Source organism: Manacus vitellinus, unplaced genomic scaffold (genome assembly GCF_001715985.3).
Source record: "Manacus vitellinus isolate BGI_N305 unplaced genomic scaffold, ASM171598v3 scaffold_13_pilon, whole genome shotgun sequence".
NCBI lineage: Eukaryota > Metazoa > Chordata > Aves > Passeriformes > Pipridae > Manacus > Manacus vitellinus.
Genome location: NW_021938999.1, coordinates 9,882,253 through 9,905,886, shown reverse-complemented (window position 1 = coordinate 9,905,886; position 23,634 = coordinate 9,882,253). Strand labels below are relative to the sequence as shown.

Genomic DNA, 23,634 nt, shown 5'->3' with positions numbered 1-23,634 from the left:
AAGTAATAACTTATCTACATTTGACTGCACAGTTAAATTACCTTTTGATATGCACAAGTAAATTTTAATATGGTGCTAAATAATAGCCAAAATGGCTTTGTCAGAAACAACTCATGCCAAACTGAAGTAATTTATTTCTGTGACAGAGAAATGTACCTTTGAATAGAAGATGTAATATGTTTTGATTTGAAGCAAGGCTGAGACTATTTTAAGTGACTCTTAGTTAAGCCAAGCAAACATGAACTTCCATAAGATGGACATAAAGAATAGGGTGAGATAACCCTACTGAAAGAGTATTTATATGATTCACTTCAAAACTGAAAGGGTACAACACTTGAACACCTGTGTCTCTCACTGTCTGTCCTAATTCTGGTGCTATTCAACATTCTCATGGACCTAAAAAAGACAGAAGAGATGACAGGATTATTAAAATTGCCAGTGACGACAGACCATCATGGTACACAATTTATACAGGCAGCCAGGCTTAGAATTCACAAAGCAAAGACAGTAGTAGCCTGTACAAACTGAAATGTCATATTAAGGCACATGGAATATGAATTCCACTCGCAATAACTATGAAGTGTCTCTGGTTTAGGGGTACATATTTTTTTTTAAAAAAAGACCTCTGTCTTTAATTAAAAACATTAATACAGTGTCTGTAACACTGGTCTATAATTTTATCCCAGCTTCAAGGAATACAAAAAAGGCTACCTCTCAACATCACTGGCTGACTGTGACACTGTGCCTAGTGATCCAGTCTAAGTTTCACATGTGATGCTGCTGCATAACTGGATGCTATGTAAATTGTATCATAGAACAGTTTGGGTTGGTAGGGTTCTTTAAGATGTGTAATATACACTCACACTAGATTGTGTGAAAATTCCCTGTGACTTCAAAACAAAAACAATGATCCTCGGAGACAAAATTCAATAAATTCTCAGTTAAAATAATATTCTTAGCACATATGTACAGTCACACTGTCTGACAGATTTTTGGGAATTCTGTGTCAAAGTCTCCACTTGTATGAAACCTGCACAACAGTTTCTGTCTACAAAAGAGATGTGTTAGTTGACAGCAGAGAACAACCTGGGCTTAATGCATAGGATGAAGACAATAATTAGAACCTTAACCTTAATTCAGTCCAGCTCCTCCCTCATCCCAAAACCCCCACAAACCTAGACACAGAAATGGATGCTAAAAAATGATGACTAGTATTATCAGCTTTGCCAGACCTCCTCTGAATACTCAGAGCCAAGGTAAAAAACTTCAGTACATAAAAAATATTCAAAGGGACTGTTGACAGAGATCCTTAACTAAAAGAGCTTTAGGAAAACTACTGCAACTACAATTCAAATCGTCATCCATTATTAAAATTCAGCTGCTATCCCCCTGGTATTTTTCCTTGTTTCAATGATACATAAACTGTGAACTTAACTACTGTGACATATAAATAAGGCCACAGTGCGATATGGACAATAAAGATGCAAACATCCCTTATAGAAATTGGAATACATAATAGTATTATGTGTGAAAAACATAGCAGTGTTTCAGAACATTTAGTACTTTTACCTGGGGTGCACTTTATTTACTAATACAATTTTCAAGAAAAAAAGAGAATGAATCACTTGTTCATAAAAATTGTATACAGATGCAATGGAAATAGTCTTTACAGGAAAAGTTTAGTGTGCAAGAGAAATTATATGCAAGTACAGTTATGTATCAAGATGTAGGATTAAGTTCCCTCTTCCACATACCACTATGAAGGCATAAAGTATGAGGCACTTCCAGTGTAGGAAAAAAGACTTCAGTTGTGAATTAAAAAAAAAACTAATCTAAGATCTACATTTTAGTTGAAGTCAACAATCTAACACTTTTTAAAAATTCTTGTCACTTGTCTCAGAACTAAGATAAGATTTACCTCTTCTGAAGAGAAAATCCTAAAGATAATCTATAAAATTGTAAGATTTCTAAACTGAGTACAGAACATAAAGTATAAATACAGACCTCATTATTAACAAATGTGTCTTTTTAAATAATATGCATGGGATCAATTTTCAGATGTTTACATGCCAGGACATTATTTCAATGATCCACTTTATTTTTGTCACCAGTTTTGCTATGACAACCACCACCTCAGAAAGACTACTTTATTTACGTAGCTATACAATAAAATAAATAAAAATAAACAAATTCAATACTGCTCAGTCCAATAAAAATTAACTACTTATCCAATCCCCTGCTTTAGAATGTAATTTGCAGCTCATGACAGTTTTTATTCTTCACACCTTACAACTCAACATCTAATGAATTTAAGCCTGTGTGCAGCACTATACAGGTCAGACTACAGCAGCACAAGATTTCTCAGCTCACTGTAGAACTCCATGAATTTATTAATTTTATGGGGGTTTTTATAGCCTGCACTGAAGCAACACAAACTTGACACAGTGATGCTTTCCCACTGCACCATACATGAAAACGTGGGCAGAGAGTCTCCATGAGGAATGCTATTTGCTATTAAGAAGAAAAATATCCTTGATCATGAGGTAGATTAAATTTAATTCTTAGGTATCATGGAAGGGCTGATGCTAAATTAAGGGGAGTGAATTTCCCAAATGTATAGAAGAATAAGCTGTAACAACACAGCAACTGATAAAATCCTCAGTCTGTGAAAAGGTTGCTTATATTTATTTGCAGACAATTTTGAAATTCAGATTCCTAGTTAGCATTTTAAAAGGGGATAAAACAAGAGTCAAGTAGAAAGACAGACAGAATGAAAAAGGCCTCATGCATTAACATCTCCTTAGGCAGAAAAAAAAAACTGCAGCAAAAAGCAACTGAGTAACATTGTTATGCCAAAAGTTTATATTGAGTGATACATACATGCTTGAGGAACATGGTTTTTAATACGCAGTACACAAAAAAAACAATAGCAATAATAAATAAATACTGGCCTAGGTCAGAATTCAGGAAAATCCTTCACCTAACATCAATAACAAAGAACAAGGTGACTTGGGCTTTTCTCAAATAAGTCAGTGCTTACATCCCAAAAAATACGATTGCAACACTAAGCAGCAACAGCCAAATCTTCTACAATGTTGATCAAGTACAGCACGACAACTACATTTTTTGGACAAGAAATCAGTAGGCTTTTAGAACAAGTCTCCAGGGAAGAGTAAAACCTGCAGTGCAGGAGAACATATGGCACCCTCCCATCCTCCTTGCTGGTAACACCCACTACAGCACACATTCCTCCCCAAATGCATATACATTTCAGCTTTGCTCATATACAGTGCTGGAGGAGGGAAAGGGAAAGACTGAATGGAGTTCACCTTCTAGTTTCCCTTCTTCCCTGCTCCTGGAGGGGAAGAGTTGCACAAACATGAGCATCACCTGAGCTCTGGAGAGGGAATATGTATCAGCACCCAAGAACTGGTTACATGTATGCTTGGTGATCAAAGAGAACAGAAGGAAAACATCAACATATTGCCCCATCTAACTTGTGGTGTGGGCTCTCACTTCCATGCTTATGTTCCAAAAGACTAACAGAGGCAGCAACAGTCGTGCACACTTCAGCATGGTTCAGCAAACAGAGTACAAGAGATATATTTTGGCATGAACTAATTCTGGCTAGATTAGATAAAACACTCCCATGACTATTTTTGGTACTATCCTATCTCCATTACTCTGAAGAGATGCTCCCTAAAATGTGGGCTTCTAAAAATGTATGCTCAGGTACTTCCCAAGTAGTCCCGTTTTCCCAACAGTATTCACTGAGAAATTCATCGCTCCCTCCTGACTTATAAAAGCCTTTTACTCTGCAAAAGTGAAAGTGAGGCAAAACTACGGCTCTGAAAATGAACTGGGGGGACCTGCAAAAATCTGTATATTTGGATTTCTGGCATGAGATGTCTCCAAAGACAACTATGCTTTCCTTTCTTCTGCAATTCCAACACATTTACACAGCAGAAATGCTGGACCTGCCTCAGGATGTAAATTACTGATTATTCAAGTAATTGTTGAAACAACTTTCACCTTACTGTACTCAAAAAAATACTCGGTTACAGCTTGTAAAAGAGATGCTACCAAAATTCTCCAAAGTCCATTTAATGAAAACTGAGAAATTTTATGGCATTATAAAAACGGGTCAAGTTAGAAAGGAAAGATACAACTTTACTTTCATCATTTTAATAAAGTATCACAAATGTTTAAACTGTTATGAAAACTAGAAAACTGAGCACCAATATCAACATCTCCCCCTTTTTTTGCTGTTTTTAGAACATAAATCAGCATTTTACGCTATTTGCTACAGCTATCTTTTTTTTTTCTTAAATTCAGACTAGCAAATATAAAGCAGTACCTTGTGAGAAGAAAAAAACACTAAAGGAAACAATGACAGTTTAGATAGCGATGGATTCTCTGGGAAAGGCACTGAAAGAGGTCACGGTACAAAAATATTGTACAAAATCAGATACAGTTTTTAGTTAAGAAAAACTTAATGACTTTCAGGAATTAATTATTTTCAGTTAAATATGTATAACACACATACTTGCAGTAATACTAAGTAATTTACTTAAGCCAATTCTACCTTTTCCCAAAGAATTTTAAGGTACAAAGTAAAAGGCAACAACTCCCAATTAGGTATTAAAATTTCAGTCAAAACCATTACTAAACACTTGTATTACCATATGCATCACATTATTATTATATGAATTATTGAAGACTGATTAAATATGCATGTGTCTATCCAAGCAGGTTTCTCCTCAAAATGCAGTCTCCTGCTTTCTTCTATTTTCAATATTTGCTTAAAATGCCTCATATCAACTAATTGTGAATTCCTTACACCACAGTGTGCAACCTGCCATTGAGGGAAGGGAAAAGAGAAGGCTGTTTCATGCTCCATTTGCTGTTGACAACATCTCAGTGGGGCTGTCTGCTTTGCAGACTACTCTGTGGAACATGTGTCCAGCAGGCTCACAATTAACAGCAAGGAGTGCTAACAGATGACCAACCAGAAACATCACTCCCCTGGCCAAGTAACCCAAACCTCTGAGCATCCCCTTCTCCAGCAGGGTCCAGGGGACACTAACTGAAAAGGAGGTGGCAATTCCCAGTTCTGCCAGGCTTGCCTGGGCCATGGGAGTCTGCAGGAGCATTTCAAATACAAATATAGGGCTCTCAGATGACAGGTGGTGGGTTCAGCTGAGGTCACAGTCTGGAAATCAACAGCGGTAATACAGCAAGATGGCCAGTGTGAGAGGACTTCTTAATTTGGATGCTTTTGAAGGCATTTTGAGGCCTTTGTGGAATAGCATCCAGCTGAAAAATGGAGCAAGATAGGATGGCTGTATGCCCTAACCCTGGACATGCCTAGACACTGTGATGGAAGCTGCTGTCATTGCCACCATCCCAGAGGTAGTCAGGCAACGTGAATCCGAATCTGGGAAACAATAATTGTTTTGCTTATCAGTTCTTTGCTTTAATGTGATTTGAAAAAAAAATAAAAATTCAAAGGACCAGAAAAAAATGTTCTCTAACCTCAAACTAATTAAATTTGATTGCAAAACCACACCCCAATATATTGCAACAGAATATCTCCCCGTACTGCCTCCTCACAAAAAGGAAAATCTCTGCATTTTGTTTGTTTTACTAACAGACACTTCATAACTTCAGTATCTAGTACATAATAATCTTCAACTTTATAAGAGCCAAAACTGACCCTGAATATTGCAGGAGTTTATCAGAAGTGGATGTGGAGTCAAATGCAGGTGAGAATGCTGCACAGGGAACAACCCAGAGCTGGGAAGGCAGGCTCTCAGCAAGAGTTGCTAACTGGGAAAAGCGGTTGACGGAAGGCAAGGGGCTCTTCCATGCCCAATTAGTGAGCCCCCTGTGCTCACTCCCACACCAGGAAACCTTCTGCTGAACATAAATTAAAGAACTAAAATTTACATTCATTTCACAATGCTTTTTCCACTTTAACTGCAAAGTACTTCAAAAGTTGAACAATTACAGTTGCTGCTATTACTGGGTGAGAAAATAGAGGCTTCCAAGATCTATTTAAGAAAAAAATGTTACATTCATATGGGGGAAAAAACGTATCTTCATGAAACAAGGCCTGTTAAAAAGGGTCAGTGTTGCCTAATTGTTAAGGCATAGAAACTTGTGAACTCAAATACTGCGTTAAGAACCTGCCTGTTTACTTCTTGTCATTCAGAACTTCACCAAATTTGCCCAGTGAGGTTTTTTAATACCTTCCTAAACCACCTACTACACATTTTATGAGGAATTTCTTAAAGAGTGCTGCAAAATTGCAAACCAGAATCATTAATGAAAAACTATCAATATTCAGAAAATAACATGTGACACAGGGTCCCCTGCACATTTACCACAGTAATAATATTCTAATACTGAGCAGGAAAGCCCTAGATACTACTTTCATTTAAAAATCCTATTTTTGAAATGTTGCTATTAAATTCACCCATATGTTCCAAAAACTACAGCTCTCATGAGTCTTCTATATTAATGGCAGTTGAAAACAGGCTTGGAATACACTTGAAAAAGGTTACTATTTGAACTACATTAGCACAGTGCAGATTCATTCTCAGACCGAAAACTTGTTTCACTGAAAAGAGAATCACAGTTAACTTGTTACTTCTTCCCTGTTTTGCTTCTTTTTTATTTCTTTTTTTTTCTTTTTTCATAACCATCCTCATTTCTATATATAAAATGTTTAAAGATCGAATATCTTAAATGTTGGCGGTATAGCAAATAAAAAGTGCCCAAGTAGTGAACACTATCATTTCCACCTGCATTCATGATGCCTCAGGTTACAGACATTCAGACTCCCGATGGTTTGTTAACAAGACCTCCATATTTTCCCTCTACATAAATATTGGAGTTAGACATCCATTCATCTCAAAGCAAGAGGTATCTTTTAAATCTTGCTAATGTTTTTACACTAAAAGCATGTCTTCTCTGATTTAGCAACATGACCTGTTAAAGCAATGTCAAACATCTAATAAAACAAGTGCTACTACTATGGCTAGCATGTTTCCTTCAATAATCATCTGCCTGTTCTTCAATAATCATCTTTTGCTAAAGTCACCTAAATAACACACTATATATTCTGTTTAAGTTTTGTTGATCATTTCTTTCTGGCTACATGAAGTTTTCTTGTGCTGCACAAATTATTCCAATGAGAAAATACACCTATATAGTGTAACACAGTGAGATGAAGCAATGGCTGGAGATGAAATTTAGAGATGATCAACGAGACAGATTTTTTTTGGTGTTTTACAACATTTAATGAACCATTAACACAATGGAATAATTAATGGTTTCTCTTCTCCTATGGAATTGAAAATACTTTTTGTATGTGTATAATAAAACACAGAGGTAACATCTCAAGAATTATGCACAACACCACCTTGTTTTTATTTTTAATATTATTTTTATTATTTCTAAAACCACTTAAATATGTGTTATGCCAATATTTCACCTTTCTTTTTTAAGGCACATTTTTAGCCATTACATGCAGAGGTTGCAAGCTGAAAAATAAAAGTGAACTATCTTGAAGTCAGACATTCATTTTAGCTATTCCAAGATTCAAAACATTCTATCATCTGTTCCTATGGAAACTGAAAGGATATTCTAGGTTATAGCAGTATCAGCCGATTATGTTACAGAGAAATCTGTGGTTTATTTTAATCCAGAGTTCAGAGGTATAAATTCATTCTTAGTGTTTAGCTTGGTGATTTTGAATTACTGAGGCACAGTTAACACTTCAGTTCCATTAGATCATACTTTAAGATAAAATGAATTATTTTTAGACCAGAATAGTCAAGGGAAAATTTCATAAGGTTTGGTTAATCCCCATGAAGTTCACCATTCAGATGTAGGATATAAAGAATACATACTTGGAAGGTATTTTTTGGTTGTTATATGAGCCATACTATGCTGGATCACATCTTAACAGAATAGTTCAAGGAAAAAATAATTTAGATTTATTGAAAACTCCTTCAGTAGTGCCATGCACCAGATGGCCAGATGAAGGAATCTGATTTAGCAAGTTAACAAGATCATGAAAATCATAAGCATGAGACTGAAGATGAAAAATAAAATTGAATAATGCAACATGAGTACATTTCTATGACAAAGAAACTTAAAGGTTAGGATAGAGTAAAACTTGCTAAGGTATTTAAACATATTATGTGAAAGTTCTCTATACAAAGCTATTGTAAAAGAAAGAACAGAAACAGTATAAGTTAGTAGGATTTTAATTAAACAGACTCAAATGCCACTGTAATCCTTCACAATGAAAGCCAATATGACAGCTACAGCACGTTGAAATAAGTCTTCTCTGTCTACATTAGAATTAGAAAAAGCGGTAAAATGGGTGGCTAAAATGAATTTAAATACAAAGCTTTGGATCTCATACTCTGCCTTCACTCAGCAAAACTAGACGATTTAAAGTCAACTGTAGGTACCATCCTCACCTTATGCCAAAAGTAGCAAGCAGGTTCCAATTTTCCTTTTTTACAGATAAGACTTCTTATTCTAGATTCAAGAAATTGACTTCAAACTGAATAATCAAAAATACCTTCCATTTCTATATCATATTGTAGTCAATCACTTTATTATGAAATAACTGTCTCAGTCTAGTTCCCATCAGGATCTCCCCCAGGGAATCAAGATTGTGGAATAATAAGGAAACATAACAACTACTGCCTAAAGTGTACTATATTGGTTAAATTTTTGACAGTGATGAAGTTAAATTCCAACCACTAGCTTTCAAAGTAGAAATAAATGCCAGAACAAAAAAAGAAAAAAAAATTTAAAAAGCAATGATTACTCTATGACTTTAAAAAAAGTAGCATTTCAACTCCAGTTATTCCAGGCTTTTTATGAGGGTAACTAACAGTATATGGATAAAAAAGATGAATGGTTGTGTGCCAAATTGGAGGGGTTCTTTTCTCATTTTTTTATACTTTATTTGCTATTCTAATTATTATTTTGTAATTATGCACACATATGCAGTTATGCATATCTACATAACAGCAATCAATTCTACTGACATTCTGAAGTACACAAGGGCTTAAATCATTTAAAAGGTATGACAAAATATGAAAGCTAATATGTAAAAGCAGCAAAGAGCAGGCAAAAACATCTGGAAGCTAAAATTTTGCTTTTGACTAGCTTAGTACATGAGTGTGGGAAATGTAACAGATTCTAAACTAAATGAACTAAAGATGAACATTAAAGAGGCCACTACACAACCGTGGAGCACTCAAAGTGACATCCTCCTATGATATTAGACTTTGTTCTGCAGTCAAGCTCTTCTCCATAGAGCCAAGAACTTTAGACAGCATATTCATACACTTGCACAGTCCATTTTACTACAAAGCATTCATCTGATGACGACACTAAACTAACAAAAAAAGGCAGGCATACTTTGATTTAAATCAAAGTGTTAAAATATCGTAAACTAATCTAGAAAAAAGGATGTTTCAGTGAAACATATACTCTTGCTAAAGTAGGCAAGATTGAAACTGAGAAACTCAAGATCACAAGACCCTGCCAAGAGAGTCATGATCCAAGAGCCATCCACACCTCTGGCAGTAGTAATAGGAAGCAATTCAAAAATGCAACATTATCATATTTTTCATGTTTCATCAAAAAAGTGAAAAATGGAGCCCAGTGCCAGCCATTCCTAATATTTAAATATCTCAAACTCCTCCAAGTGTATTTGTACAACTGGAAAATGCTGCCACAGGATAATAAAGAGCATGTATTGCTTAAGATCCTTGACATTAGATCAAACACATTAAAGATTAATTTCACCAATCTTGCCATAACACTGCAAGTTGTGCTACATAAGCACTTAGCTCAGAGGGCCCTGAAACGAAATAAATTACGCAACTTGATGATTGTGTCTGGAAAACTGGTCAATTATGTGCATACTTTACCCTCCAATCCCTTGGGGATAAGGAAGAGACCTATTAGAGATCCTTGACAAGAGATTAAATGCTGATCTATGAAAGATGTCAGATTAATTTCACCAATTTTTCCATAACACTGTAAGATGTACTATACAAACACCTAGTGTAGGGAACCTGAACTGAGATAAATTGAGCAACTTCTGGATAATCACCTCCAGACAACTGGTTAATTATGCAGACACTTCATCCACCCATCACTTTTCTCAGGCACTGAATAGCATAAGTCAAGAACAATTATGCATATACATCTAGTTAATAATTTTTTAATGTTAAAAAAAAAAGCTGTACCTGTTCCAGAGACAACAACTTACAGGAATGGTGCAGTATGAAAAAGAATTCAAAACAGAACAATTCATAGAACAAATTCTACTTGGTGAGTTACAATATGAAAACTCAAAATTCTCCCAAATATGCTCAAAATGATGACAGTTTGAAGATGTTACACTGAATAACTGAAAAATTTTTGTTCAGATCATATTGTTTACCTATTATATCCTGTGAATACAAACCCAGCATTTGAATATCTTTCAAAATTAGAGTTTATATTTATTTATGTTGGGGTTTTTTCCCCCCCTCTCCTTTATTCTGTGAGCAAAGCTCATAATTTTGGAAAAAATAAATCTATGTATTTTAAAAAAACCTGCAGACACAATTTAACATGCATTTGGACAAAGGACGGTTATTAAGTTTACATTTATTTTTTTCTTTCTCTAACATGATCAGGACACTTCACTACATGATCACCAGAACAATTTCAATGAATTATCAGTGAATTTAATTCTCCCCAGATCCATGGTAGGCGGGTAAATAAATTTTCCCACACCTTAAATAAGGGAAATTGGACAACAAACATCACATAATTTATTCAAAACCTCGAAAAAGAAGTAGTCTTATATCTACAGATGCCTTCAGGAGACAAAGAAAGAAAATTTTTACTCGTTATGATCAAAGATACAGAATGTTTCTGTAACACACAGAAGGACAAACTGTTTAAGGTGCAAACTCACAGAAATATGAGTTCTACTCTCATTTCCACACCACATCTTGCTTGACCTAAATGGATACTTATATTTTAATCAATCTTTAATTATATATAGTCCTCTTTTCCAACTCTTTTCTGCACACACATGGCCTGACTCTTAATGTTACCAATGCTGTCACTAGCAGGTGGAACTAAGTCTGGTCATCCCTGGCTGTAAGGCCGACATGAAGCATGTCAGTACACAGCAGAAAGAGTTTGAAGCATGAGCTAAGTTGCAGAGAAACGTTTCTTCTTTGTAAGCACAGCAGCCCCAACACTGTGTCTGGAAAAAAAGTCCTACCTGGAATTGAGCTATGGTGATCTTAACAAATTTCCCTTGTTCCCAGTAATCTCTTATTATTCAGATCTTTACACAATATTGCTGTTGAAAATAGGTGTGAAGAGGTCCCAAGAGCAAATCCAGATTCTTCTCCAGCCTATGGTTCACCCTGGGAGCGAAAGAAATGCTGGGGATGCTTCAGGTGGTTCCAAGATGGATAGTGTACCTCTTTTTTTTTTTCCTTTTAAAGCAGAAAACATTGCTGTCCCTTCTCTTAGAAGAGTGACTTTTTTTAAAGTTCTCAATGCATCTCTGCTAAAGGAGTCTCTCCTGCTGTCTTTGCTATCTGCCATTAACCTGTTTACAGCATGAAGGAAAGTTAGCGAGGAAGTCCGGACTAAACAGTAAGGACAGGGGTTTGAATCTATTGCCTTGAAACTGTTCTGTGAGTCACAAAAAATCATCAGTCTGTGCTATGTACACTAGGAGTGGCTAACAAAGCATACATGACAATGTATGCTGCCTGTAGCCACCGGTACCCCTGTGTGATCGGGTTTGCTATTATTTGTATTACTTCTGTCAACAATAGCAAAGAGAGATTACTCTTTCTAAAAGGGTTAGGAAGACAAGTATGGTTGGCAGCTCTATGAAAGCCTGTTAAGTCTAGACACACTGACAGACACTTCTAGTTTAAACCCAGATGGCAGCTTTAAGATACCATGGGGAACATGAGTTCTACCACATGAGTTGAAGCCTTCACTTCTGAAGCAGTCAATGGCTAATGCCACACTTCCAAAGGAAGGGGGAAAGAGATTTCACTTCCTCTGAGAAATACACAAATGTCACAGTGGTGAACATGCTATAAAAATTTGTATTACATTGTAGAGAAAAAGACAACGTATTACTTAAGTGTAAGTATCTGGTTTCCTGTGCTACTGCTGAAGGTTATTTGGGGACATCTATGCACAGCTCATTAGCTTATACATCATTAAATTAATAACCAAAATAACAAAAATAGTTTCTAACCTAACCAAAGGAGATAAATAAAAATGTTGAAACTGGCAGTTTAAACTTTTTAGCTCTGTTCTTTTTGTCAGAGTAACTTCTAGCAGCATTTCCGAAAAAACCTCTGAATTCTAGAGAAGACATTCACCAAATTGCAATGCCTTCTGCTTAAAAGGAGATATTTAAAGTTTTTTTATGTATTTCTACTTCCCACTTCTCTTCCAGGTGAACACTGAAATACTCTGAAATGGAGACATAAGGCTAACTCTCTTCTTAAGGCATTGCTGAAAAGTGCTAGATGGAATACAGAAATACAGCTTGCTCTTACGTAGGCAATTGATCTCATGTATTATTTACACAGTAGATCAAAACAAAGGTGAAAACTAAAATTGCAATTGCAGATATGAGTACCAAAGAAGTGAAGAACCACCTGGAAAAAAAAAAGAGATGCACTATTTCCAAAGGTACAGACTTGGCTACCAGAATAGACAGTAGCAGGAAGACAGTCCATCTGAAGAACCCTGTGGTACCAAGTGCAGGAAAAAGATGAAGGTGCCATGTCCTCTTACAGGAAATGTCAGGGCATGGAAGGTGTACATGTAAATCAGCTTGTCAATAAAACACACAGCTACAATAATAGGAATCAAAGATATATGATCTACTAGTCATATTTCAAAGTCTAGATTTCTTGGGCAGTGCCTGCATGTGCATTTTCTAAAGCATACTATTTTTCCCAACATTAAATTCACGAATCATATCCAACAACAAATCTGTGAAGCATAACCCAACACCTCTTCATGAAAACATCCCCACTTCTGATATGACTAAGCACTAATAATTTTCTTCCAGACAATCTTCCATTTGTTGGAAACAGGCCCCTGGCTAAAGCACAACAGGCATATACTTTAATAATCTCTTGATTACCTGGATACAGCCTGGAACACCTAATAAATCTGTCAATTTTTCAGGTGGAGTGGGATTGATTTCCCCAGGGTTTCTCTGTCAGCTTCACTTTAGTATTTAATATGAAGAGAAAAGTATTAGAGAAGGTCAAATCTGACATGAAAAACTAGAAGGAGTACACACTGATGAAGACTTTTGCTACATTTAAAATAAGTGTCTGCTTGCTTTTTCTTAGGCCGTATCTTTGGTCAATTTTTATTTAACATTTTATACGTTTCATAGCTTGCAATGAGTCCAATCACAGCTTGGCAACATTCTCAAATAGCCAGAAGTTTCAACACTGGAATTGTAATCAGGTGAAAAATGACAGTGGTTTTATCTATCACTTTGCTATCAGTAAACAGTCAAGGGTATTTACCACAACCATGACTCACTGCAGAAAATTAGTTGAAATGAGAGGTCTAAGAAAAAGTTTGAAACATACTGATAATTTTAATCCTCAATTGTCTAACCAAGCCAATTTATTGAAGAGGTTTTCCATTCTGTATACATTCTAGTTTCATATCAACCTTCAACAGTATAAACAAATGCCCATATCGACTTACAGAGAAGTTTAACTCTTGCATAAAAATGTCTTACTCTAAGCCTCTTTGTTCTCTAATTTAAAATTCAAATTTGATAGAAACTTGTACCAGATTTTTCTTCTTACTAGAAATAGGGATTTAAAATACTTTAGTTTTCAACGAATTCTAAAAAGTATAGACAAAAGAACATTACGTTTTAAAAATACAAGAAAATAGCAATAAAGATACTACAAATAGTTAATAAATGTAGCTAGGTTATTAAAATGTAGATAATTACACTTAATATGGATTAATGTAATTATGTATATTCATTTTTATATTCCCTACAGTGAATATTTACCTCAAAGTTTAAAATGCTCTTTAAAGTTTTAATGCAAAATCTTTCAAATCTTTTCAATATATTTCTGCACAGCTAAAATGCAGAAATCTTCTTACAGTTTTAAGAAACTGCATTTTTCGTATTTATACAGCTTGGCAATTTTGGCAGTGTAGTATATGGTATTTAATGCATCAAGCTTTTGTGACAGTGTTTACAGTTAAAGTCTTCATATCAGCACCTACTTTCTCCCAAATTTCAGGGTCAGATCCTGCAAAATTTTTTCCTGTAAATGCTGTTCAAGACCAGTTTTGTCAATTTCTTTGAATATTGTCACGTGTGAAAATTATTCGCGTAAGACTTTTTTCACGTTTAATTTCCACTAGACAATGCTACACAAAGCAAAGGAAATCAAGCTCAACTCCACTTTTGAAAGGAAGTAAAGAAAAAAGTGTATTTTACCTGAGTCTCCACACCTTGCTCAAGCAACCTTTTAGCCTGGTTTTCCACCTCAAGCCGAGCTCTTGCAATAAAAAGCAGGTCATTTTCAATTACTTCTATTCCAGACAGATCTATCCCTTGAGAAAGATAATCTATAAAAGCAACAAAACATTGATAAGCATAACACGGGATAATGGAACACTTTAAGCATGTTAAAACCTTTCAAAATTACAGTCAGTTCCAAGGGACATTTTTGTATACAACACTTGACAATAGAGTACATCAAAGTAATGTCTTATACCAGAAAAACTGAAAATCAAAGGGTTATTACTCAAGAAAACCTGGATATTGAATACATTGAATTTACTTCAATGCAATTCTCTAGACCCAGAGACTGTCAGAGGTGCAAAGCATTAACTAGATTGTTAAACTTCTCTAAAGAGATATTTGAATAAGCATAATTTGTTTTAAGATCTGAAATTAAAGATGCATTATACATTAAAAAATTTAAATTATACTTCAAATATTTAAATTGCACTTCTACACATTTGTAATCAAACACAGAAGAATGGCAAGAGAGGAAAAGAATATATATTTTTTCTTTTCTAATCACAGAATCATCACAAAATTTATTACCATAGTGGAAACCACCATCAGCAGAGTAGCTACAGATTACTGGGCTGGACTGGCGACTGCAGCAATAAAATCTATTCACACTGAACTTTTCTCAATGTTTTTTTTTCTCCTTTTTGATCTTTCTGGATTTAAAATAACTCAGTTCCCCATGTCAAGGTAGCCCAGACCTTTACGCTACCACTTATCTGCATTGCAACGCAGGACTACTCTCATTTACACATTTTTCAGTATTTTGCTTAATCAAGTTGGTTGTCCACTGCTTCTTTTGAAAGAAACAAATAAAACTAATAAAATAATGGCCAAGGCATTTCAGTCAGTATCAGATACTTCCTCCATAAGATGATGTTCCACTGTTTCCATTTATAACCAGCCCTCTATGACTTCCTAATAAATTTATCTTCCTTTTATGTCTTCCCAGAAAGTTTATTAAGGCACAGACTTAAAAATTTGAGCTAAATTCACCAAACTGTTAAATCTTTGACAAATAACCTTTCACTTTGGTAGCCTTTTATTTTTGCTTATTCACAATAAACTAATCTAATTCTCAGATGAATTTTAGCAATCACATGTTCACAAATGAACACAAAATTCCAAGTGAGTCATTCCAGCTAAGTACAGAACATCCCTGTACCTGCACATGAAAACCACTGTAAAGCTTAGAAAGGCATAAAGGAAATTTTCTCTCTTAACAGTACAGTATGTCAAATAGGTTTTAGCCCACTAAGAAAAGGCCTGCGAATGCTTTTTGTCTTTATGCATTTGTTTAAAAACGGATCAGAGGAGTCAGAGGACGGCCAAGCAGCAGGACAGCACACATCCCACTGCACAGGCCATTAATGAAGCCCTATATGCAGGTGTGCTTACAAAGCTGCTTTTGCCAGGGGCTACAGCACCCACACTTACCCATTACTTCCCTGCAACTTTTTGCTGTGACTAAGCTGCATCTCTACAGGTGGCCTTGCATATGAACTCATTAAAAGTAATATTAAACTCCCACTAGTTCCAATGAGCAAGTGTCTTGAATGTGAAGACTAGTTTTCTGACACCTTTCTTTCAGCTGCACAGAAAAAAAAAAGAGCAAAGAACTATCTACAGGTTAAGTCTGCTGCCACAGTAAACTCTGAAGAAGTTTCTCGGCAATGTGAGGTTAAAAAAGGTGCAAATATTACCAAAAATTTATATCCCACAAATACAAGAACCGCTGTGGAGTTCACTTATGGTATAATATCATATTCTGCAATCCCAGGCTGCTTAAACAAAATAAAATTATAATACAGTTCTGATATCCTAAATCCACAGAAAAATCTGAGGAAGAGAACTAAAAAAGAGACTGTTTCTCCCTGCTGTGTTTTATCTCAAAATCTAAATTAAGTCACTTCAAGTGCTAAAAATCTAATCCTTCTGATGGTTTTAAGAAAAGAACAGAAAGACCATGCTGCTTTGGCTTCTCCAAAAACCTCCATCTGTGCCTCAGACTGCCAGCCACCTCCTGCTAAACTGCTAAAATCTGCAGCTTTGTTCCAAATTTCCTGCAATCCTAACAAAATGCCTTGGGACAATGCATTTCAGCAGGACTTCAAAACAGTGGCTAGACATCCGACTATGGATGCTCTTAGTTGCTATTCTAACCAGTAGGGAAGCTCTAACAATCATATTACACAGTTTTCAAAAGAAATGCAGTTTCCATAAGGACAGCAGGTCTATGGCAGAAATACCAGCAAGTGCCATTCCTGTGTGAGAGCAGAAGCTGCAACACAGGCAGGGTATGTGCCTTCTGATAGTTTTTATTGTCCAAGCAGACAACATAATATTAGAAATCTCTACACTTGTGTACTCTCGAGAGTGATATTGCTGTCATGGACAGCACGATTAAACCGAGCAGAAGGGCAGTTGACACAAGGGCAGCCAGATCACTGCCAGAATGCCTGTGCATTTAGGATCCAGTTTATTTAAAATATTGCAGAGGAACTCACACATTTCAACCAGTCGATTCTAGTTAGTAAAAAAAACCCTGTCAAGTGAAATACAACAAAGATACTACCAGTTATTAACCCAGGGACTAGCAAATGTAGGATTTTGCTTCAGGCACTTGTGTAATCATTATTCCATTTCTTGCCAGGCACAGTCAGTCAATAACATTGTGGTCATGATCAGAGGTGAGTGGGACATGGGCTGTAAGGTACTTGTGTCTTCTGGTCAGGAATTAAGCTAACACAATGGCTCATTCCTCAGTTGGCACAGACTCTGGGGACTGAGGCCCAGTTTAAAACTTGTCAGCTTTCCATCTACTTTAACCTTAAAGCTCTGGAGTAAAACTATATTAACCCTAACAGATTTAGTGACTATAGTATTTATAACTGACATCTCTCCCTTAACAGATTTTAAAAGCACATATATAACATTTTGTTTACTTTGGGAAGACTTGTGCCTTAAACAAATGAGAGCCTAAGTATTTTATAACACCACATGCAAGGATGGTGGAGCAGCCACCAAGGCACTGCCCTCGCATGGAGCAGCACAACATGCAGCCCGCTGCCCCAGTCACTTCTGCCCAGCAGAGACAGGGAGGAAATTAGAGGACGGAGCTTTAGTCCTAAAATCATTCCTCTGCCTCTCTCATCCCTCTGATAACTCTACCTCTTTATATAGGTTCATGAACATAAAGGCAAATCCTTAACTCTCCCATAGGGTGTTGGTATTGCTTCCCTTCTATCACACCCTATTAAGCTGGAAAGCACAGCTGGAAATTACTTTTTAAGGATTTAAAACACAGACTGCCTGCTGAATCCTCTTCTTGAACAAAAATACGGTAATGTCAAGGCAGAATACACTAAGACCTAGGAGTAAGTGACATTTATAATCTACCCCAGCCTAACAAAGGGTTAGAACTTTGTATTTCTTCATAAAACAAACATTTTTGTCAATACAATTCTAAATTTTCTTGATTTATAAAACCTGAACAGATTTTCTAATCTACTGTCTGAGATGCTCCTTGAAAATGCATTTTTCAAACCAATATTTCCCAAATAGTTCTGTAAGAGGAGTTTCATAGAGACAAATCCAATATGCACATAGTACATTAGGTAGAAAAACAATACTTTGAGCAACACAGTTAGCTTTTCTTAATCTAAGTGACTCACCAACACAGAATCTTTCTATTATGCGATCTCTTTTTTTAACCTTAAATATTCTTTGTGATAATATAGAAACAAGATAGAAAAGAATCTGAATTAAAACTTTTTCTCAGTATTAAAATGTTTTGGAACAGAGATAACTACGAAGCATCCATATGAGCTCCACAATGACTGTATTAGGCTCTTTATATAGACTGAGTTGAATTTGAGCTTTTGCTAGAAATTAGAGAAGCAAGAGAAGTCTACTGAGAAGAATCATGTGCCCTAACAAAGAGGAAAACAGGATAGCCAGTAATAAACCAACATGTTTAGGCTGCATCACCCAGGAGGCTACTTGAGTCAAAAGTGAAACCCTTCTGTGCTCTGAGAACTAACCTCAGTGACACTAATAAAGAGGGGGAAAGAAAGAAATTCAGAACATCTAAAGTGGATTCCCTTGGAGCAAACACCTAAGATCTGCACACACATCACTCCCCTCAAATGCAAGAATCCAACGACAAATTAAGAGGTGTTTTATGGGAGATAGGGAAGGGGCGGGGTACTAAAGGAAAATAAGCCATTTCTGAAATTCTAAATAAAATCATAGAATGATAAAACAATAGGTCTTTGTTTGCCTGTTTGAGGTTTATTTCTTTTGCATTGGTTATTTATTTTGTTTCTTCAGTCTTAGTTGCAGAGAATGTTGGTGATATCTGTACTCTAAGAAGATACTGTTATTTTTCCATAATGAAGAAAAACTACAATTTTTTAAGAAATTGCTAATTTAAACTTCAAAAAGTCAACAGATCTAAATGATACCCATGAGTTCTGCTGTGATTTAAGTATGCAGCAGACAAGAGGTTACATGATTATCAAGAAATATTGTAAAAAGCTCATATGTGCATTGGTAGAAGATGTTCATGAAACTGAATCTAAACTGCTATATGCAATATTTATTTCTGTTACACAAAATTAGGAGGGACTGGACAGATACTGTAAAAATACATAACATCTTTCCTACGAGGGACAAGTATTCAGTAATGGCAATTAATTTCAAAGTGGTTATTAAACGTTCAGTCTTTGGTCCTGTACTAGTGCCTAGATATAATCACGAAAAACGTGAGTGGATTGATTTGTTAGAATTGCTGAGAATCCATCTGAATTTTTTTTTCATCTTCTTACGTACCTCAAAGTGATTTACTAATTCAAATGAGCCACAAATCTAATCCAGTACAGAAGCTTCCATGGTCTTAATGGAAATGTCAGTTACAGCACTATCTACTGAAAAGGAAGGACAAGATCCTCTTTGCCTCACTCATATCCGAACCCAGGATGCTGCTGGGTCTGAATATGCCAATTTGTATGTTTTCATCAATACAGGTAATGTAAAACCAAAGTCAGTCTTAGAACAGAGTGTGAGATCCCAATTCCCCAGCAGAAAATGTATGTTCACCCTTTCGTGAAAGCAACCTAAGGTTTTATATTACATGTCTAGTCTCTAAGTGGAATAGGCAAACATGTAACTTAAAGGACTATAGTCTGCTTCTTGAAGGCACTTAAATTTGCCATGCAATTGATGCATAGGGCGGGTGGGGAATGGCAAGAGCAGACACATTTCTAAGTCTTTAAACTGGAAGCTGATGCTTCCAAAAAGAACCTTTACTCATGTTCTGTTTTAATGAGACTAATTCTCCACTTAGGCTAAAATGACTGCCCCACACTCTGCACCAGGCACCAAAGTACTTGCTGAAGTAAGGTTTATATTAAGCCTTTAAATCAAGTGGAAAGGATTCCACTACAGTTACTACAAAACAATATCTTACAGCCATTTTATACAACTTGAGCTCTTCAGAAAAAGATGTTTATTCCTATAAAAACTGCATACGGTGCCTTGTAAAGTGTTCAGAATAAGAATGTAATTGCTCTACACTATGTGTCATATACAATGTCATGTATTTCAGACATACTTTACAAAATTTTTAATTTTTAATCTTATATTTTTAATTTGGATTTTTTCTGCAGATATTATGAATTCATTATTAAAGAGGAAGAAAGTTTTATTTTACTAAAATGCCAGTTTCTTGGAAAACTCTTGGTATCTTCCTTTCCCTTTCCTATAGGACAAAATTCCTGCTAACATTTCTTCAGTGAAACAACTGAGAATAAAATCTCTCTGTGCCACTAAAATGCCATTAACTCCCTACGAAATCTGGTCTTTACTTAACCAATTTCTACCATCTTAAAAATTAACTACTTATATGCATAATACATAAGGTTTCAGTTTTCAGCTGTCTGGCAACACTAAGTGAGTCAAAACTGTCCTGATGGAGCCAGAAACTGAGTGGGGCCCATGGTGCTGTATTTCTGTTTGCTTTGTCAGACAGCACGTTAAAACATTGCAGCTGTTTAAGTCCAGAAAAGGAAATAGAATGTATTAGACAACCAGGTTTAGTAATCTGACAGATGTCCCTAGTGAAGAGGGACATGAAAAATAAAAACAAAGCAAAGCACTTCACACCTTTTCATATCAATCACATGCCAAGACTGGTTTAAAGAAACAAGGTTAACAGTACCAAAATCAAACTGGTGGAAAGTATATGGTTCAAAGAAAGCAAAACTTGAACTGCTCATTTAAACACCATTACCTTGTACTGTAAAACAGACCTGCCATCTACATTATGTTATTATAGAATGGTTTGGGTCAGAAGGGGCTTTTAAAGATCATCTAGTCCAAGCCCCCTCCATGGGTAGAGACACCTTCCACTTTATCAAAGTGGAAGGCTCAAAGCCCTGTTCAACCTGTTCAACCTGACCTTGAACACTTTCAATGATGGGGAATTATCTTACCTGATTAAAGCTTTACTTCAGAAAAAAACTGAGAATTCAACACTCTAATTTTAGAGACCATGTAGGTATGAAAAAATTGAATTTTTTCTAGTATGTTAAAACAAAGGGCAAAATTTTCAGTGTACAGGCAGGTTGCCATCCTGCACTTGAGATCAGCTTTGTTTCCTCCAAAGGACTGTTCCTGGTATTTTTATAGGATATGGTTTGTGTTAAAATATTTAGCAGTGTTTTAATAATCATCTATGTCCAATCCTATCTACAGAGGAAACTTGCTTTTTCTCTCCAGACTGCATTCAGAAATACCAAAAAACACATCCCAACTTGATAACAATTACGGAGGAGCAGTGAGGAAGACTGACTAGCTATTTCTACATTATATTAAAGCTGTGTTTAAGTTCTCTTGATGGAAGAGTTAATTCCTACTGCTCTCTGGGCTGGAAATCAGATGCCACGTAGGATCTGCATTTGATGGAAATGAGTTTGATACCTATTTTTATCATCATCACTGACTTAACAATGAGAACCAAATTTTGGAGACATTCCTGTGAAAATGCCATGATTCAGAAAATAGCTTAACACACCAAGACAAACATTACTTAGGTCTAATCACAAGTTATACCACACAACTCCCACACTCACTTAGGCCTAAAGCAAGAGTTGTTGAACTCCTTTAAGGTTCCCCCTCCCACGCACCATTAGATCTCCCCCATCCCTCCCCCTCACCCTTGAATACAGACTCACAACCTTACTTAACCACGACCTACTAAGCCTGCTACTTTCAATTTTGCCCACTGTCTCCTCAGCTGCCTGGACTGTGGGCTCAAAGGGGAGCAGGCAGCAACCCCACATGCAGACTGTGGCTGATCAGCCCTGAGGCTGATATGGCTTAATGTCATAGGCAGTAACCTGAGTGACAGCACAGAATTAACCCCCTGTGAGTTTATGGGTGACAGCAATTCAGGGGAAGAGCTCAGTATGCTGCAGGGCTGCCATTCTGAAGACCCTCAGCAATCTCAAGACAAGGAGAGACAAAAACATTGCAAAGCTCAACAAAGTGAGTTAATCCCTGTTCACCTGGGATGGCTTGACCCTGTCCACAGGAGCAGGTCGGGTGCTCGCTGACTGGAAAGAAGCTTTGTAGAAGTAGACCCAGTGGACAGAAAGTTTAACATAAACCAGCAGTATACATTCGTGGCAGAGGCTGCTCTGTCCTGGACCAGGTGTAGCCAGCAGGTTGTGGGAAGTTACTGTTCTTATTTTTTGGCATTTGTAAGGCCACTGTACTCCTTGCCTCGCAGTTAAAGAGATCCGGACAAACTGGAGTGAGTCCAGGGAACCACCAAGACAGGGAACTGAAGCATGAATGTGAGGAGAGGCTGAGAAAACTGACTTTGTTAACCTAGAAAAGAGAAGACTAAGAAGAGATCTAACTGCATCTTCTGCTACCTGACAGGTGGTCAGGAAAAGACAGACAGCTGTTTCTCAGAGGTGCACACAGACAGAACAAAAGGCAAGAGACATAAGCTGCAGCATTGTGGAAATTCTGATTAGACATGTGGGCACAATATTGTACCTGTGGTTCCATACATCTTACCTATGGAGGATATTAACCTTCAGGAATGCACACATTACATTTTAATATAATTAAAATTGTTAAACTGTGAAACATCAGGACCTAGAACTTTAAAAATCGCCCTAATCTTAAGCCTTTCCTCAAAACAAGTTGATTTGAGAAACTTCCTCAAGAGCTCCCAAAACATTTTAGTAATTAAAACTGCAATTTTTTTCCTAAAGTCTCTGTGATAAGATACTGACAAAGAACTGTAACATTCATGCCATTCATCATTTATCATTTGGGTGGAGGTAAAACCAACTTCACCCTAAATATTCTATCTGAGCTATGGTCTAAAAATAGAAAATATTTGAACGAAAATTTCTTACAACAATGGCTATAAATTACAAGTACCACAGGTCTGGAACATGAAACAAAATCTATCATCATGAAAACAAACCCAGTATCTATATAATTTAAAAAGTCCATATTTTATTCTGATAATTAAGACTGTTCTTCATTAAAAAAAAACAGAGAAAAAAACCCCTACTTCTCCATAATAAATTCATTGAAGTTTAATTTAGACACTGCACAGATAAGGAACTGCTCTTCAGACACATATGGACTTCCAAAATCAAATTTATTCTGCCTACAAAGCAATAATACCTCTACAAGTCACTACTCCTCTTGGGCTTTTTTTGGAGTGAAGTAAAAATAAAATATGTTGCCAGTAAAAATCTAGTTGTCCTATTTCAGTTTTGCACAGACTTCATAGCATCACAGACGCAAAGCAAATGTACAGCATGTGTGAAAGAGATGGAAACAGAAAGGAGGACAGAAAGGGATAATATGGAACAGGAGAGAGATATAGCCCAAGTGGGGCACTACAGAAGAAATGAACTTAAGCTTTGAAAGAGTGGAGTGAATGACAGTATGCT

The 23,634-nt window shown here is 36.2% G+C and overlaps 1 protein-coding gene across 1 annotated transcript in view; it reads right to left on the bottom strand.

Annotated features, from left to right (window-relative positions):
* Nucleotides 1-23,634, bottom strand: part of COG5 (component of oligomeric golgi complex 5) — a 182,607-nt gene that overhangs the window by 94,554 nt on the left and 64,419 nt on the right. Inside the window, exon 7 of the mRNA XM_018068185.2 lies at nucleotides 14,570-14,700. Within this exon, the coding sequence (XP_017923674.1) occupies nucleotides 14,570-14,700 (131 nt within the window). The remainder of the gene's footprint in view (nucleotides 1-14,569; nucleotides 14,701-23,634) is intronic.